The sequence below is a fragment of the Pholcus phalangioides genome, unplaced genomic scaffold, assembly GCF_987345545.1.
Source record: "Pholcus phalangioides strain wild (caught in Gottingen) unplaced genomic scaffold, Ppha-v1.0 ptg000003l_1, whole genome shotgun sequence".
In the NCBI taxonomy this organism is placed as follows: Eukaryota; Metazoa; Arthropoda; class Arachnida; order Araneae; family Pholcidae; genus Pholcus; species Pholcus phalangioides.
Window position 1 is genome coordinate 20,117,513 of NW_028301596.1, and position 18,997 is coordinate 20,136,509.

The 18,997-nt window shown below is 41.9% G+C and overlaps 1 protein-coding gene across 3 annotated transcripts in view; it reads right to left on the reverse strand.

Annotated features, from left to right (window-relative positions):
* Positions 1-18,997, reverse strand: part of Msp300 (Muscle-specific protein 300 kDa) — a 326,596-nt gene that overhangs the window by 204,213 nt on the left and 103,386 nt on the right. For all 3 annotated transcript variants that reach the window (XM_089245642.1, XM_089245623.1, XM_089245633.1), the window contains 13 exons: positions 18,667-18,867; positions 18,387-18,536; positions 17,234-17,398; positions 15,069-15,203; positions 14,803-14,964; positions 14,403-14,620; positions 13,201-13,309; positions 11,653-11,979; positions 9,444-9,620; positions 9,135-9,260; positions 6,970-7,290; positions 2,838-3,167; positions 750-1,064 (listed from right to left, as the gene is read on the reverse strand). In XM_089245642.1, coding sequence (XP_089101768.1) covers positions 750-1,064; positions 2,838-3,167; positions 6,970-7,290; positions 9,135-9,260; positions 9,444-9,620; positions 11,653-11,979; positions 13,201-13,309; positions 14,403-14,620; positions 14,803-14,964; positions 15,069-15,203; positions 17,234-17,398; positions 18,387-18,536; positions 18,667-18,867 — 2,736 coding nt within the window. The remainder of the gene's footprint in view (positions 1-749; positions 1,065-2,837; positions 3,168-6,969; positions 7,291-9,134; positions 9,261-9,443; positions 9,621-11,652; positions 11,980-13,200; positions 13,310-14,402; positions 14,621-14,802; positions 14,965-15,068; positions 15,204-17,233; positions 17,399-18,386; positions 18,537-18,666; positions 18,868-18,997) is intronic.

Genomic DNA, 18,997 nt, shown 5'->3' on the forward strand with positions numbered 1-18,997 from the left:
ATACCGGTATTGAGCAGTGGTTCTCGACCGTGGGACATATGGCTCCCTTGCGGCTTCCTGATCTAAGGAGGCCACCGGTGGAAATTAAGTAGAAGGAAGAGCCATTACAAGTGAAATGGGTCTACAGAAAGTTGTGAAGAAATCCAGCTTTCAAGTGAAATTCGGTAGGAAAAAATGTGATTATATACTTGAATCCAGCAGGGCTGCAAGTGAAGCCAGGGCCATCTTCACCCACATGGGGGCCGGCGCCTCATGTCCATATGGGGGGGGGGGGGAACTACATGATATGGTCTGGTACTGTGATTTCTGAGAGTAAATATGTAAGATGTTTTTTCCAGCCAAGCACGTGGCCATAGAACCTCACATTGCCCGGGGCCTCGTGAATCACAAGCTGTGATGCTGAGAGAGCCATGCATAGAACCTCCGCAAGAAAGTCTAAACTCTATCCCAGAGTAGGCGCAGACTCATGGCGAGGTGTCGGGGAGGGGGGGGGAACGATTTATTATGTAGCTTCGTTGGATTGTCCCATATTTCACACGCCTCTTTTTCCTATGTAATTGGGCTTTTGGAAGGGATGATCCCCATTCCCCCTTTCTGGACAGGAATCTGGCCACATTATGGGGGGGGGGGGGCTGGATAAGAGGAGGGGGGGGACATGAGAAGAAAATATGGTTCAGAGGGGGGCCATGGCCTAAGAAAAGTTGGGAAACGCTGGTATTGAGCATAACTTGGAGGAAAATGGTTCTTACATTGAGCTTGCTCCTGGCCTCCGCTAGCTTCTGTACGCTGTCTTTATCAGCAGTGGATACGACTTTGAGATATTCTTCCTTCTCTGTTATCCATGTTGAAACTTCTTCGTAGCGGGTGACGTAATTATCCCACTGTCCGATAGTGTCTTTGAGTTTTGACACCCATTGTTCCAACGTGTCCAATATCTCTTTCCAGTTGGATTGGAGTTCGTCGATCTCGATCTGCACTTGCACGTCAACGTACTCTTTGGCTGCGGTCTGAGTTCCAACTTCGGACAGAGATTGGATTCTGTTCTGGCATTGACAGCAGAAACTCTGGGAGGAAAAAAAAAAGAAATCAATAAATTAGTATCACACACTGTCATTTTTTACACACGAGAGATAATTAGACCGAGACCTACAATTTATTGCCAATGCCGAACGGCCGCCTTTTTTTTATACTCACCGAGAGGTTGGTGCGCTAACCCTTCGGTGTGGGGACTCCCCGCGGTAGCAATATTTTCCCGTGGTCATGTTGTCACCCTTCCTGTTGTATCTCCGCGTCAGGAAAGTTTCTGACAACGACAAAGCGGGTATCGAACTCGTGACACTCTAAACATCCTTTGGTACTACTTTAAGCGAGTATCTTATCGACCTGGGCTACTGCGCCCAAAGAAGAAAAAAGTAGGTATATGACAGAGGATGAAATATTAACGAACAACTTTAAAATTCTCGTTTTTCTTTTGAAACGATATTACAGACACTGCATTTGTACGGTAAAAACTCCGAACAATGATGAAATTCAGTCCGATGCATCACTTCCAAATTCAAAAATAACCTTTTCAACCCCTTGGCTTCATTTTATGCCTGCTCTAGTTGAAAAATGGCGCCGTCACTTTCTATTGACGTTTATCGAAAGGGATCTTTGTTTTGTTTGCGCCTCTCCACAGCAGACGCCAGAAATGAAAAAAATAAAAAACCTATCGGAAAATCAGGTCAAGTTTTGTGGAGGGCATGTATCCTCACATGCCCCCCCCCCGTCAGGAATCATTACTTTTTGGAACAATAACAAAGGCACCGGAACCTGGGGGGGGGGGAGGGGTCAGAGAACTTGACCCCCCCCCCCCCCACCATAAACTTCGTGAGATGGCTGAGCCTCTGATAGGTGTAAAGTTATTGGAAATGTATTGGAAGGACTCAAAAATATTTAGGGGAGGGGGGCTCAATCCCAATATTTCTGGAGTATTGTAGAGATGGTGGCACATATTGGAGGGGCTAAGGATAAAAGTTTCACCTATGCTTCTCCTGCATACGCGCTTAATTCCCGCATACATATGCGGTCCGACTGGCAACTTTCAGCCCCCCCCCCCCCCACGCAAATAGATTCTTCTTCGATTTACGGAAAATTCACCACCACACAAACAACCACACAACAACAATCAATTGCCAAACAATTCACCGATAGAAAAATTATCCGACCGCAGTTTGTGTCACCAATAAATGAGTGTTCGAGGCATTGAGCAAGTGAGTCGTGAGCAGTGTGAGCCAGCGAGTGATCGCGAATGAGTTGGTGAATTACTCACCAACTTGAGTGATTGAGTGACAGTGTCAGTGACAGAATGAGTGATCGTGCGAGTAACCCACTCACTATCTCACTCGTTCACCCGCTCACTCATTTATCCACCTACTCGCTCACTCACTTATTTGCTCATCTGCTCACTCACTTCCCCGACTCATTTGTTCAATCACGCACATGCTTATAAGCTTATACTTACTCACTCACTTGCTCACTGACACATCTATTCACTCACTATATTACTTTGTCGGTGAATTAATTGCTTGTTGGCGAATTTTTATAGCGGTGAATTGTTGGCGAATTTTTCGGCAGTTAATTGTTGGCGATGTGTTTTTCGCACACGGCTTACTTCATATCAGTGCTTCTGCAAAGTAAATTTCTAAAAAACGAGCTCGTCAAAGATTTCTACCTAGGGACCCCAACCAGGATATGAATGGAGTGTGAAATTCCCTAGAGGTGCATGTGCGATTCAGAAGTAGTGGTAGTAGTAATAGGTTATGGAGGCCCTAGCCAAGGTACAGTACTTCGCTTACTTTCAGCTCCTTTTCCTTGGTCCTCCCATCATCAGTCGAAGAGATTTTCGGGATCCCCTTTTCGATCGACGCCTTGGCGGCTTCGAGTTCGTTCCTTTCGCGATCGAGCAGTGCCCTGAGTTCTTCGAAGTCCTGCAGACTTCTTGCCAGCAGGTCCCTCTGTTCGACGGCTGTCTCCTCTAGGCTGCGCAGCCTCTGCTTGACGTCGTCGACTTGTGCGAAGAACTCCTTCACGTTGTCGCTCTCCGGCTGGTCTGTGGCGAGCTCGGCTCCCTCGGTTTCCAAATGCACCAAAACTTCCTTCTGACGCACCAGTTCCTCGGTCAGGTCCTGCAAAGCACAAGAAACGCACAAGCGTGTCTTAGATATCGAGAACAAAACAGCAAAACAGTGTGCATGTATGAGTGTGCGACACGAGTTGAGAGAGACACACACTCACACACACATGCGACAAAATGTAAAAATTCTCGAATCAGCGCTTTGTTTTTGAGGGTGGGCAAAGAACTCAAGAAGACAATGGCAAGCGGCCAATGTTTCCTCTCCTAAGTGAATGTGTGTCGTCTCGTGCTGTTTAATATAGTTTGCTATGTTTTTAGTTGTTTTAAGGAGTCTTTTTTTTTTTTTGCCATGTAGCATACAGCTATTACCGGAGAGGGCGCGTTAGAGGCACTGGAATTCAGTCCCGTATCTCGTTCTATTAGTTCAAGAAGAAAATGTCCCCAGGGCCACCCGCATCAGACACGGGGCCAGATTTGAGAATATGAAGGAGGCAGAGGCTTTCTTACCAGATTTCGCGGCCCCGATTTTCTCTTTCTTTTCAGTTTTTATCTAATTACAGTAATTCTGAACCTTCATAAATTTTGAAGATTTCTCCATCAGTTCTCTTACATTTATGAACACAGGAAAATTCGGAATTAATGAAAGAGATAATTTCAGAATTGATGAAAAAAATCCAGAATAAATGGATATGCCACGAAAGAAAAAAAACCAATTCGTGCCAATTGTGTTAGAATTTATGACCCCTAAGCTATTCCATTTATTTACAACCCTATCAGAGAGCTGTTGTGGTGATCGGTGGTCGGCCGAGGTTGGTTTTCTGTGGTTCCCAACTTCGAGACACAAATGCGAGCTGATCTCCACGTTAAAAAGTCTCGCCACAGAGAGCAACAGGCCTACAAACAGTACAAAGTGTAATTCAATCATAACACCTCACTTCACTTCTGAAATATAGATGGCAGCACTGAAAAATCGGTTCCCAACTTCGAGGCGCAAAGGCGAGCCGATCTCCCCATTGAAAAGTCTCACCACAGAGAGCAACAGGCCTACAACGATTAATTATTCAATCATTACACTTCAGTCATAGTTAGAAAAACTGGTGGCAGATGGCAGCACTACACATAACAAGCATTACACAGAAACAAACTTCACGTCAGGTTTCACTATACGTACACACACATTCCCGCATGTACCAATTCGTTAGAGGTTCCGCAGAGGAATATGGACGAGGTACATGTGTGGTTTAGTAGCAGTAGCACTGAAAAATCAATCAAACACAACACTACATATACGCACTCAGATTGTTAGGTATACACACACACACACACACACACACACACACAGTTACTCATCCGGCACAACTCACTAGGTAGTAAATCGCCCATAGATGGTGATAGACCTGCGTTGTGCTCGGTTTGAATAAAAAAGAAAGAAACCCTATCAGAGTAAAACTCCCCGCGACAACACAAACCAGAGTTTCCCCTTACTAAACGATAGTGATGTCCCCTTGTCTAACAGTTGATTGAAGGTGGATTATTAATTCCAGGTCCATCCCGTTGAAAATTTTAAACACCTCGATCATATCCTCCGCGACACCTGTGTTCTTCCAATGCAAACATTTTCAAGAAATCAAGCCTCTCTTCGTAGCTGAAGCCTTATGTGCCAATAAGGACACGCATAGCTCTTCTCTGCACCCCCTCCACCAACCAAGTATATGTCTCTCTGCAGGTATGGTCTCAATAATCTTACGGCACACTCCAATGCCTCGGAAAAGCGGAAGAATGCCGAGAAAGAGACCCTCTCAAGAATGAAACCGAGCACTATTCGCTTTTTGACCACTGTTGAACAATGGTCAGAAAACCTAAGCAGCTCGTCAATGATAGTTCCCAAATCGGTGACACTAGTTGCATCCGAGATAGTATTACCATTCAACTAGTAAGTGAAACGTTGGTTGTTCGAACCAAAATGAGCGACCACTTATCAACACTAAAGGTCATGGCATGAATGTTGTTGACATAAAAAACCCTGAAAAATTACCATAAAAATGGCCCAAAAAAAATCGAAACAAGTAAATTCGAAAAAATACCTTAAAAACTAAAAGAAAAATTCCCCAAAAATAACAAAAAAAAAGCTATTAAAATCATCAACAGATATTATTGGGAATATTTGGAGGAGGCGGGGAATCTGATCTAATCTCGCAGTTTTGATTTCTCTTCAATTTCAACACTTCTAGACGTTCCCGTAAATACTTCAAAAAATTTTCTGCAAGCAACAAGAGTCTGCTTTTTTTCCCATTATTTTTTCGAATTTCATGATGGCAAATCAACCCACCCCCAATTTAGATAGCATCAGAACCGATAGCATCAATAAGCTCCATACTTTTCCGCAAGGACTGAATGGTGGAAACTAGAATGCTGAAGATTGATCTAATGCACTTCATCAATTCTTCAATATTCCCAACGCAAAACGAAGCTTGCGAAATCTTACTGCATGCTGCAGAATTCTTACTGATCAAAGTCATTCAAAATGAATGTGCAGATTTCAAAATTCCCTCTGTAGTACATAAGTACTATACCAGTTCCCTTTATATGATGAAAATTCCTCTCTTTCAACATCTCATATAATATCAGAATTTCTTGAATTCACTTTCATTTATTGTTTGGTTAAGGTGTGGCATAGCTGTTAAATAGTCTTTACTTACGAAGGTTTTTAACAGCTGGCTAATGCGAAGATATACAGTAAAACCCATCTTAACGGACAACCCCAGATGCGGTCACCCCTCTTTTACGGCCAAATAATAATTTCCAGTTGTACAATACAAAGTATGCATTTTAAACCCCTGATTAACGGTCACCCCTCTTTTACGGACGAATGTTTTTGTCCTGTCGGTGTCCGCAAAAGATATATTTTACTGTATTTAGGAAAGAGAAAACTCAACTGCCCTTGCGGGGAATCGAACCATCGCCCCTAGACCACTAGACTACAGAGGCAACGAATACCTCAATCTTTCCTTGGAGCTCGTGTGCACTGAACGGAACCGTACGAGAAGACCCTTAATTACTTCATTATGAGGACTTGAAGGAATCGACTAGGAGTAGAGACTTGTGCGGTCCAATCCGCACCTTCTCGTGGTAAGCCCGTAAGTAGCCATGTTTTAACACGTGGTGAACGGATGCTGATGGGCTTCCTCAAACCTGCACTGGCCAGCGTGGAGGATTACGGCCACAAGCCCTCTAAGAGCGATATTCACCGACATGGTTTAAACCTTTAAACCATAGTTTCCCAACCTTTTTTGTCCCATCACCCCCTTCTTCAGAACTTTTTTCTCCCATCGTCCCCCAACGCAATCTAACCCATAGGATCCTATGTTATAACCGTAGCTTCTACCGCCCCCCTGGAACATTCTATCGCCCTCCAGGGGGCGTTAACGCCCACGTTGGTTTAAACTATAATCACAATTTCACAATTTTTTGGTGAGAGATCGACGGATTGGTTAAATTCGGGTTTTCAACCAATCTATGTTGATCTCCTATACAAAAATTGTGACTAAATTTTAAACCATGTCGGTACTAAATTTACCTGGAATTGATTTTAAACTTTGTTTCTCATCTATAAAGGAAGATACAAGTTTAAGTGATGAGAATAAAGGAATTTTTTTTTGTTAAAAATTTTTTAGCCTATCTTTTATTTTGAAAAAAAAAATTAAAAGTGAAAAAATATCCTTAAAAAATGCCGAAAAATTGCCCTAAAACCTGAAAAAATGCTTTAAAGGTGAAAGAAACAGAGAAAGACAAAAAACTGCAAATGTCATCAACATCCGGGCCCTGGTCATTTCATGAGAAGAACTTCCCCTTACGTATAGTTTCGCTAATTTCTCCTTCGGCTGCGACACTTTGGAGAGTATGTTTTTCAACTTGTCGATGGCATCGTCCATCCACTTGACGAAGTCGTCCATCTTGAGGTTGAACCTGGTCCATTTCTGGGTCGTCGTTTCGATGTACTGGATGGTGTCCTTGAGCGTGGCCAGGACCGTGTGCACTTGTTGCTCTATCTCGATGACCTCTTTCTCGAGCAACGGCCTCTGCTTCTCGCTGACCTGCGGGGCCAGTTCGCTGCCCACCGACTTCAGCCTTTGTAGAGTCGACTCGGTTGTCTCGTGAAGTTGCTGGCATTCGAGCTGTTGGACAGAAAAAAACATACGCTGGTATTACAACTGTGCAGAAACTCACTTATTAAAGAAAATTGTTTTAAAAGGATTATTCACACAGATTTTCCAGGTGTGGCAAACATGAAAAATGCAATTATGACGCCTTTGTAACGCCACTGAAATTTTAAGATACCTAGATCAAGGGGCCTTTGGGAAAATTCGGGTCACTTTATTGGTTTAGAAATGCGTCGCGGTTCACTAAAGTGATCTGGGAATGATTCGTGGTTCACTTAAGTGATCTAAATATGAACGTACCTCGACCAACTTAAAGGGTCATTCAAGTATTACGTCAGCATCGAGGGGGGAGGGGGTTTCGGATTTGCTGACTTTTGATGACAAGGGGGGGGGGGTTTGAAGGTTGCTTACGTCATCAACCACCTCTTTTTGAAGATATGAATTATTCTAAGCTACTGACGAGATTTTGCTGACGGGGGGGGGGAGGGAGGAGAAGGAGGGGGCCAGTGTTTTGCTGACAAGGAGGGGGGTCAAAAATGGCTGAAAATCTGCTTACGTAATACTTGAATGGCCCCTAAGTGACCTGAAAATGTGCCGTAGTCACGAGAGAGGGACCGCAACTAGAAACGAAAATTTGCAGGTAAGTCCGGGGCCAATACCCATTTTGGCGCCCACTTCCTTATGATTTTGAACGGGAAAAGAGTAAACTCTGCGTTCTTCCAGGTCCAGCGTCTGGGGCAACAAACCCCTTCATTGCCCCGTAGTTGCAGCCCTGCTTGAGAGATCTAAAAAAAAAAAAATCTGCCGTGGACACTTATGAGAAACTATAAATGCTCCACGAGGCACATAAGTGATCTGGACGTGTGTGTTACGGCCTACTTGCGTGATCTGGAAATGTCCCCCAAGAACTTAAGTGATCTTAAAATACGTAGTGATTAACTTTAGAGATCTGATAATATGCAGTGAGGTACTTTGGTGATCTAGAAATGTGCCGTGAGTCACTTTAGTGATCTGAAAATGTGCCGTGAGTCACTTGACAGATCTAAAAATGCGCCTTAGGTAACATATAAGTAATCCGGGAATGTGCCGCGAGCCGCTTAAGTGATCTGGAGGTGCCTGAGTGATATATAAATGCCCCTTGAGTGGTCTGAAAATGTGCCGTGGGTCACTTAAGTGATCTGAAGGTGCTTGAGTGATCTATAAAGGCTCCGTGTCATTTGAGATCTGAAAATGTGCCGTGGGGGTGACTTCAGTGATCTGGAAGTGTGTCACGGGCCCCTTGAGTGTATATGTGTATCTGTATGTGATCTGTATATGTGCTGTGAGTCACTTGAGTGGTCTGAAAATGTGCCGTGGATCATTTAGGTGAACTGAAAATGTGTCGTGAGCCACTTGAGAGATCTCACAATATGACGTGGGTAACTTGGGTAATCTGGAAATAAGATCTCGCTGCAAGCGACTCAAGTGATCTGAAAATGTACTGTGAGTCACTTGAAAGACATGAAAATGTGCCGCCGCTGAAAGTTCAAGTGATCTGGAAATGCACACGAGCCTTTCTAGTCATTTGGTAATCTTTCGTAGACCACTCAATGATCTGAAAATGTTCCGTGGGTCACTTGAGTGTGGATGACTGCACAGAGGCTAACGCTCTGCTTACAAATCGTCTAGTCCCCAGGGGTTCTCAAACTTTCTCCACTCGCGGCTCCCCGGAGCAGTTCAACAAAGGTTTTTGAAGAAATCCGCCGTCAGGCCTCCATTCCGCAGTGCCCCTGGAAAAAGTTGGTGGCACCCAGTTTGAAAACCCCCCTGGTCTACCATATCAGTCTAGAAAAGACAGAACTGTATCAATGAACAATTACCTTAACGGTGTCTTCCTTGGCGATTTCCGGGAGCGGTATTTTCTTGAGCTGTTCTTCCGCTTCCTTCAGCAACCTGAATATCTCTTGCTTCTGCAGCTCGTAATCATTCCACAATTTGTTTGCGCTCTATTACATTAGGAAGAAGGAACAGTAAAAATCCTTATTCTCGATCCCGATTCGGAGAGAGAGAGAGTAGGAGTATAAATATAATGTATATAAACTTCACGGTCTTTCTCTTCTACTCAAAATAGAGAGAGAGAGAGAGAGAGAGAGAGAAGTACATATATACAGGTTTAAGACCACTAATACCTGTATAGCGTTCAGTTTCTCTACGGCATTCTGGTAGACCGTTTTCCAACTTTCTTCCAGATCCGACACTTCCGCCTGCATGAAGTTCGGAGACATTTGCTCTTTCTGCAGTTCTTTTCCCCTCTGGATGATCGACTGGACGTTCATCAGGTGCGACTCCAATTTCTGAACGACGTCCTATATAGACGGGGGTAAAAGAAAAGTGCCGTTTTAGTATTAAGAGGATACAATGAACAGAGCAAAACATGTAAACCAGGCATCTTCAATTTTTTTTGTTCAGGGGTCATTCAAGTATTACGTCAGCATCGGAGGGGGAGGGGGGATTCCGATTTGCTGACTTTTGATGACAAGGGGGGAGGGGGGGGGGTTCGAAAGTTGCTTACGTCATCAACCACCATTTTTGAAGATTTGAAATATTCAAAGCTGCTGACGAAATTTTGCTGACAAGGGGGGGGGGGGGGTCAAAAATGGCTAAAAATCTGCTTACGTAATACTTGAATGGCCTCTCATGAGCAATGCCGAGCTCGAAGAAACAACCAAAAGCACTCGGTATCGATGTCCGTTTTCGCATTCGCGTCGCACTGATTCAAAACTGAACGACGTATACTGTCGAAATTCCGGCAAGCCACAATCCCGACAGCCGAAAATCCTGATAGACGAAAATCCCGACAATAGCCCAATCACAAAATTTTTCATTTTAATGCTGGTCATAAACATTCGTAAATATGAGAAATAAGTTCAATGAATTCGAAAATTCATCAGTGGGATATGGGGGGGGGGGGGGCACTTACAAAGCTGATAAATTACGACCACATGATAAAGATCGACTGATAGTAATCAAAAGCGTCCCAACACCCCTTGCTGCGAGATTCCGGTAGAGAGAAAGCGGAAAGTGCAGCTTACACACAGGTTGCATAGGTAAAAGAGCGTGGCATTTTACTGGCGAATCGTTGATCCTAGAGGCATATTTCCAATTAGGAAAAAGTATCCAAACAACGTGTAGTACTCAGATATGTCATTCGTGTTGCAAGGGTTTTTCTATAAATAAATATGTCAACTTTTTATACAGTCCCCGAGTGTTGGGAAAAACCCAATTAGAAAACTGTTGCAGTCTCTCCTGATGCCAAAACAAAAAAAAAAAAATAAAAAATAAAAATCCACATCTCCAAGTCCAATATTCACTGAGATATTCGAATTCAAAAATCGGAGGAAAGTTGGAGGAAAAATCAGCAATAAATGCGGGTAAAACATATCCGTAAGCTCTACAAGATGAATCTTAAAACGAATTGGTTTCAATAGCCGACGACTAACAAGAGTTTCTTTGATTTCAAAGCAAAACCGAAGGAAAAGGCTTTTGTTTGCTAGAGAACGCCGAAATTGGACACTTGATGAATGGAAGAAGGTTGTCTGGACTCACGAGTCAAGATTTTTTTCTCCATGCCATTGATGGCAGGATCTGTGAGTGGCGCAAGCAGCACGAAGCCATGGATCCGGCATGCCACACGACAACTGTTCAAGCGGGTGGCAGCGGAATGACGGTCTGGGAAGCATTTTTCTGGTATACTATTGGGTCCCCTCTCCATTGGAAACCTCCGTCAATGTCATGGCCTACCTCCACATCATTGCTGCGCACAGGCACCCATTTATGGCCATGTTTCCTGATGATGATGGCTATTTTTAGCAGGACAATGAACCCTCTCATGGGGCTGGAATTATCTCAGATTGGTTTGAGGAACATGATTCAGAGTTTCAATTGCTTCGGTGGTCCCCTTAGTCACCCAATCTTAACTAAACTGAGAATTTGTGGGAAAGGTCTGTTAAAAGCTGCGAAACACCACCTTCTAATCTGAGGGAATTAAGAGCTGCCATTTCGTAGCATGGACGAAAACAGTTTCAGCAACTTGTAGAGTCCATGCCTAGAAGAATATCTGCTGTATTGACTAGGGATATAGGATTCCATTAATATTTCTCATTTTTCCTTTTGCACGATAAATTTATTAATTTCGTTCAGGGGCGTCAGAGGTGTTTCGAACCTGTGGGTACTCGTCGCGTGTTTCACGTGAGAAATTTTGATATCTGAATCAATTCTGGCTGTGCTCGGATCCGTTTTACTTATTTCCGTGGGCGCCCGAGCACCCAAAGCACCCTCGGCTCCGATGGCACTAATTTTGTTCATTCTGTTGAAGTTTTAAGTGTGTTTGCGTCTTACTTTCTGCTGCTGTATGGAGTGTTGGAGTGCACCGGGGTCATCGTAAACAGTCTCTTCGATCGACTCGGTGGCTTCCTTGAGATTCCTCAGCCAAGTGTTGACTTCGGTGACTTCCTCTCGGTAGGTGAAGCATTTGGTGATCGTCTCGGTGACGATTATCGTGGTCTCGATCTCCGGCAGCAAGGACTTGTACCGAGTCAGCAGAGCGTCCAGCCTTCCCTGTTCGGCTTCTACTTCGGAGTCCGAAGCGTTCATCAGGAGATTTTCCAGCTTCTGTATTAGCCATTTGACGTCTTCTCGACGACTGTCTACCTCTTTGCATACGTCCTAAGATGGCGAAAAAAAATGAAACTAGAGTAATAATTTTTACCACAAACGGTACAATAAGTTACAATGCCATAAAAGATAAGACACCATTCAAATAGTGTCATACAGGGTGGACGAGAAGTCCTGAACACATTTCAAAAATTAACAACAAACCGACCAATTGACATAAGAAAGTTCGGTTCGCCCTAGAATACTTATCATAGCCTAGATAGCTACATGTATAAGGCAAATTGCCGTAAACATTAATTATACATTGTTTTTGTTGCATTTTACGTGTTATGTTGAGTTTTTCAGATCCACCTGTGAATGAAAAATCTGAATTTTTTTTATTTATCAAAAAAAAAGAAAAACTCTAGGTAATAATGAGCATTTTAGAGCAAACCTCACCTTTTTATGCAAATTGGGTGATTTGCTATCAATTTTTAAAATGAATGTGTTGAGAACTTCTCTCGTCCACCCTGTATATATTTACTTTCTCTCTCCCTCTTTGGACTAGCTATTACCCTCTAGGGAGGACTTTTTGCCCACTCTGTATTATATATATATATGTACATTTATAATGTAAATATTTCATGACTACACATATTATATTCCCTATTCTACCTGAAGTAAAATATTGCTCATCACACAAATTTTATTCAGTACACTTTATCTACTTATCTTCATTATCATCATCGTATAGCATTAATCGCATCACTATCATCATGTTGCATTTCAGCATCTTATTCACGGTATTGTAACTTTTCATCATTTATTCATACAGCATCGTATTACCGCATGTTTTAGTTATCATCAATTATCATCAATACAGTCGAATCCCGTTATAACGAACTCCAAGAGACTTGAGAAATCACTTTTCCACAACGAAATTTCGTTATAAAGGAATTCCAGGTATTTGCATTGTCCCTATGTGAACTTATCTGGGGGATTAGAAAAGTGTTCGTTAAAACGGGATTCGACTGTATATGGTTGAGGTGGCTGGTACAACACCAGGGGTAAAGATGTGTACTTCCAGCCACATTTCTTTTCTAAAATCATAGAGGTGGTGCGAGATGACTCTTGAATTGCCATCATTCCTTACTCTTTTATGTTGACCATGGCTTCAGTGTACTACTGAATTTAATCGGCAGATCGATGATGGAGGGATGTACTATGAGCTGTTAAAATCTCATCAGCGGTATACGATTGAAGGTTCAAAGTATATTTGTTGCAAATACCTACCAAGAATTTCCTTTTCATCACTTCGAACTCAGTAGGCGACACAATTTTCTGAGTTATAGCTCTGATGCTCTTCTCTACAACGTCCATCCACGAAAGCAAGTCGTTGAACCTGTGAATTTAAAAAAAACTCATATGATCATCTAGTAATTTTGATAATTCTGAATATACTAATTAATAGATTACTCTTTTATGTGTAAACGACACTGTCAATGTTCAAAGTCTGGCCAGTCCCCATTTGCAGAACTGACGAGACTTCGGCCGTTGAAACTGCCTCCGTGCTAGTGCCAATGTTAATTTAATATGTGATCTATTCAATATTATTAACCCTTTAGGCGGTTTTTAAAATTTTCCTGGTCCACATTATAACTGCCACACTAAACCCTCTGGAAAAATTGCCACTTATTTTCAAGAAGAATACTTTTCTCGATTGCGTGAGCTGATAAGTGCTTTGCTCCAGAAACAAAGAATAATAACAATAAAAACAAGGAAGAGAAAAACCTCTATATTTTCTGTTATTTATGCTGTACGCACAATACTATACCACCTTGAAACGAAGGGTGGGGGGGGGGCACTGTCTTTCTCCTACTGTTATCAACAAGCCGCTGCGGTGGTTGGTCAGAGTGACGGACTCGCATAGCAAGGATCCGAGTTCGAACCCCGCAGTGGTGGTCCCACCTTCGAGGCACGAATGCGAGCCGATCTCCCCTTTAAAAAGTCTCATCACAGAGAGGAACAGGCCTACAAACGGTATAAATATTCAATCATTACACTTCACTCACAATTTGAAATGCAGATGGCAGCACGAAAAGTCAGACATAACACTAGATATGCACTCGGAGTGTAAGGCACACACACACTTACACTTCCGGCACAACTCAATCGGTAGTAAATAGCCCATGGGGCGATAGACCTGCGTCATGCTCGGTTTGAAAGAAATGAAAAACTTTGAAAACAAAAGCAGTCTCCGCCCTTTTTGGCAGTTGATCGGCAGGTTGTTGGGGACAAAAAACACACGTGTTTGACTGTGAAAGCAATTTCAACACAGTAGCTGGGCTCGTCATTGCTGAAATGATATTTCGGGATTCCCGAAGTGAAAGGCATCAAGTCAGGAAAGATACCTCATCATCGCCGCTGTAAGGGTTAAAAGAATCAGTAATTATGGGTGTATTTCGTTTGTGTAAAAAATTAGATGCTAGTCTCACCTTTGTCGGTACTCTGTCCAATCTTCTCCGACTTTTTGCAGCTTCTTCTTCATGGACTCGATCTGTTCTTCCAGGTGACGCCATTTCTCCGCGTTTTTCGCATAAGCGTCTCTCAACGATGCGTCGCTCGGAGCACACTGATGGAATTCGTCCGAAATCTGTTTCAACACTTCCAGGCTTTTTGTAATGTTCAGGATGTAGCTGACCGTGAAGAAGTTCTGAAAAAAAAAATAAGAATTCAGCATTATAAACACATATTTTTTCGTTAATTTAGCGCGTAATAATTCCCTAATAATGAAGTTTAGACACCACGTCATGAAATCACGGGTTTATGAGAGGCTTTAATAAAATGAATCGTATAATAAGAAAGAATCCGCAGAGGCTATTAAGAGAAACATACTTGATGACTCAGAAGGATCTGCTCAGTTTTTTCTCCTTTGCTCAACCTTTTCTGCTCCAAGTGGAGTTCATTCTCGACCTCCTGCAATAACTGGCTCAGAACACGCTCTTCTGTTCGGAACTCTTGAGCAAATAAATGCTGAGGTATCTTCTTAATCATCGCCTGAGGAAAAAGAAACTTTCAGTGATGTTTCTATAGCCAACTTCTTATTTTTCTTATAATTTCTGAATATGAACACATGAAAAAAGTGAAAGGTCATGTCTTACCTGCCAACGATTTTTCAAGTTCTTCACGGTATCTACAACTGGTTTCTGTTCATTGGCTGGTAACGTCGCGAGGACAGCTTCGCTCACGACTGATAGTTTCCTGATCAGACTGTCATCGATGCCACTGAAATATTTCTGGAAATTCGAAAAAACAAAAACAAAAAACGATATTTTAATAAAATCTCAATCGAAGAATTTTCACTTTTTTTTCAGTTGTACAGACATCTTGTGACTGGATACACGTAATAATGAATATCTAAAGCTTTTTCACTAGAGTCCTGATAGTTTGCAATGGTTACTTTTATTTCTATTAACAAAGCAATAGCTTAAAACTCTGTCCAACGCATCTAACTTTCATACATCATCGAACACTCTCTAGCCTAGGGTTTCGATAACCCTCTTTCCCTAAGTCAAGAGAAGGGTGCAGGTGGAGCTGGTGTCCCTTATGCTGCCCAGAGTGAGGCCCTGCTGTACCAGCGTGGGGCATAAAAATTCTTCTTTTCAACTTATTCAAAATTAATTCAAAAATTATTTATTCAAAATTACACGGGTTAGGGGGGATCATGCATTCTTGCCCGTCTGAAAGACTATCCGATTATTGTGAAAACATGAAACTGAAACTGGAATCCTGCTACAATAAGGTGGAAGTGATCATGAACTATACACAATTTCACTAACTGAAAGATGTACCTAGATAAGAAGATACATACTGAGCTATGAAAGAGGCAAAAACATCTAAAGAAGAAAAATAAGAAAATAAGTCGTAATTTTATAATGCATTCCTTTTGGTTCAGAGTAAATAATGGTTGACATTTTGCTAATTTGATGTGAAATTGGTAACAAGGGTTGAGAAAAAATTAATTCTGTAAGCAATATATTAAAATACAATATATCTTCGTTAAATTTGATTGTCAGTATCATGGCAATACAAATCTTTCGATTACCATCTTTTTAATTAATTTAAATATTAAATTGCATAATTAAAATTCAATATCAATCATTTAAAATTACCAATAATTTGGTTTTCAATTAAAATCCCCAATTTTATTTGCAATTGTGATGAATTTTAAGAAAATTGAACTCCTTTTACACGTCTCTTCATTATTACTGTATATAGGAAAGAAATTGCAAAAGAAGCGCTACTTGTACGTGGGTCATAGCGGCCATTGCAGCCTGGTGCATACGGAACTGAGTATGGAAAGTTTTGTCAATAGAGCCTTCTGACCTCCTACATAGTCTTGAAGATTGATGACGATAACTTATAGGCAAAAAATGAGTCCGGTTCAATTTTAGCTTCAGAATATACAAAAAGAATGCAACTTTCGACGAAAGGAAAAAACTGATAACATAAACAAAAGTCAGAACAAAGAACGGACTTCTTTTTCTTGTTATGAATTTTTGGTCCATTCCGTACTTTGGAAAAGTGATAACAAATCCGTGATTCTAATAAGTGGTGGCCGCTGTGAGTGAAATTTTTTCTTCAATTTATCAAAAAAAAAAAAAAAAAAGGAAGTAGCTAGCTCTCCATGCAGTAACAAGTATTTTCATGGACATTTTACCATGGCCCCCACAAGGGGTGGGCTGACAACGCTCCAGCCCTGGGGCCTGGGACGATTTTAATCATTTTTTTGTTTTTTCACGCTATAAATTCATCATTAAGGGGGCCCCCGTGAAAGTCTGGTCGAGGGGCCCGTAAAACATCCCAGCCTAGGGGGGCCATGCTTTTTACTCACTTCGTATAACCAGGGCATGAGTATGTATTTACAGCGGATCTGGCTTATATCGTTCCCCCTTAGAACGTTTTCCGACATGGTACGACTTATTTTTCGTGGTCCCCACTCTAATTCCAATTAACATATCTCGTTTATAGTGTTTTCCCGCTTGTAAGGTTTTTTAGAAATGTTATAAGCAGGATCCAAACTGTATTTCAAGAGGAGAAACTGCTAGGCGTACGCAGAATTTTCTCGAGGGAGGGGTTTTCAGATTTTTCCTCCTTCTGAGGGGGGGGGGGGTGTTTACTTTTTTTCCCCGGCAAAATAACACTATAATCTTGGCTCAAGGGAGGGTTAGAACCCCAAACCCTCCTTTACGTACGCCAATGCTGTTATATATGTATAATTCACATAATTTCTTCACCTCAAAACATACTCGAACAACTAACTTACCTTATGCGACTCCAGTTGGTGTTTGTCATTAGGTTTCTTGGATAAAAGACTTTCGGCACACTGGAGCTTCTCTTTCACCAGGTGCACAGTATCGTGGTAATTCTTCCACCTTTTGCCTGCTTCTTGTATTGCCTCTTCCCACTGCTTCGCCAAGCTTACACAATTCTGTGGGAAATAAGGAAAAAAGTGAAATAACCACATTTGGAACGTCATATACAGGGTATCCCAAGCTAGACGTGGTTCATTTCAGAAATGAATAAAATAAAGAACTGGAAGCACCGCATGTTTGCTGCACTGTGATTAGGGACAAACAGTAGATTTTCATGAAACAAAAAAGGCTTTCGTGACCATCGAGTAAATTAGAATTAAATTTAAGACTTTTTGGGTTTTTTTGGCCGACATGAAATACAATTCTTGTCTTCCGGCATTTTGTTCGCACGAGTGGCGAACATTGTCAAGAATTGCATACGCGGGCAACCCGAAAAAACACTTAAATTTAATTCTAATTTAGTAGATTTTGTTTTCAGTCAGGCATGATCGACACTGCAGTGTGGGGGAATTTAAATAAGATGTTGTGTTTTCAAAACGTCTACCATTCGCAGCAATAACATTGTGCAGTCTCAGAACAAAATTCGCAAAAACCTATGCACGTCTCAACCAGCATGGCCATGGCCCCAACATCCTGGAGCGGCCCCCCCACCCCCACCCGCTGATCAAACTGTTCACGAGCCCTTCTACAGTTAATTTATAGTGTGATAAAATAAAACGTGATGATAATTGTCCTGAGCCCCAAGGCTAGAGCCCTGTCAGCCCTGCCCATGTGGGAGGGGAGGGGGGACATGTGTGTGAGCATTCAGACGGAATTTAGAAATTGGGGCGCTATCTGTTGCCGAACTTGGTAATCAATTTCGAAATTCTGTCTAACTGAAAAAATTTACTAATTTCTGAAATACAATGCAGCAAAAATGGTGATTTTTTTTATCCCTTTCCATTCCTTTTTTTCGAATGGGCCAGTCAATTACGGGGACAGCCCCGTATGTACATAGCGTACATTACAGTAAGAAACTTCCTTAAAGTTTGCCCACGAGTTCTGAATCATCCCGTATATATGCAACACCAAAAATGGACGCAGTATATATTTTATATTGCTTACTTCGAAACGAGAGTTCAGTACGTCAATCATTTGCTGAGTCTCTGACAATGTGAAGTTCGTTGATGAATCCGTTTGATCCGAAATGCTCTTGAAGATTTTATTCAAATTCACAAGATTGTGCTTGTGGTGCGAGGCGTGAGAGAAAACGGCCTGCAAAATGTTGGGGGGAAAAATCGTTAAGAAATCACGAACAATGAAAATTTGAATTCCATGTATGAAATGACAGTTCTAGTCGTTTTTTGTTTAAATAAAAATTTAAATAAATATGTGCTAAATATACCTTGTGCTTTTCTTCGAGTAACGATATCTCTTGAGGGCTGGTCGGGACTCCGTATGACGCAATCATAGCTTCCGCCTCGTCAAGCCAACGGTTCACCTCGTCGATTCCCTTGTTCAAAGTTTCTTGTGAATCCATCATCTGATTAATTATGTAAAGCCTGTTCGTCAAACTTGTTTTCACATTCAATAGAGCCTCCTTCTCCTGTGAAGAAATTATCAAGATCATGCATGCAGAAGACACATCACACCCACAGAGAAGAGGGATCTGTTTTATTGATAACATATCTACACCTCAGAACCATATTGTCCATTTTTGAGATCTTGTAGTTTTC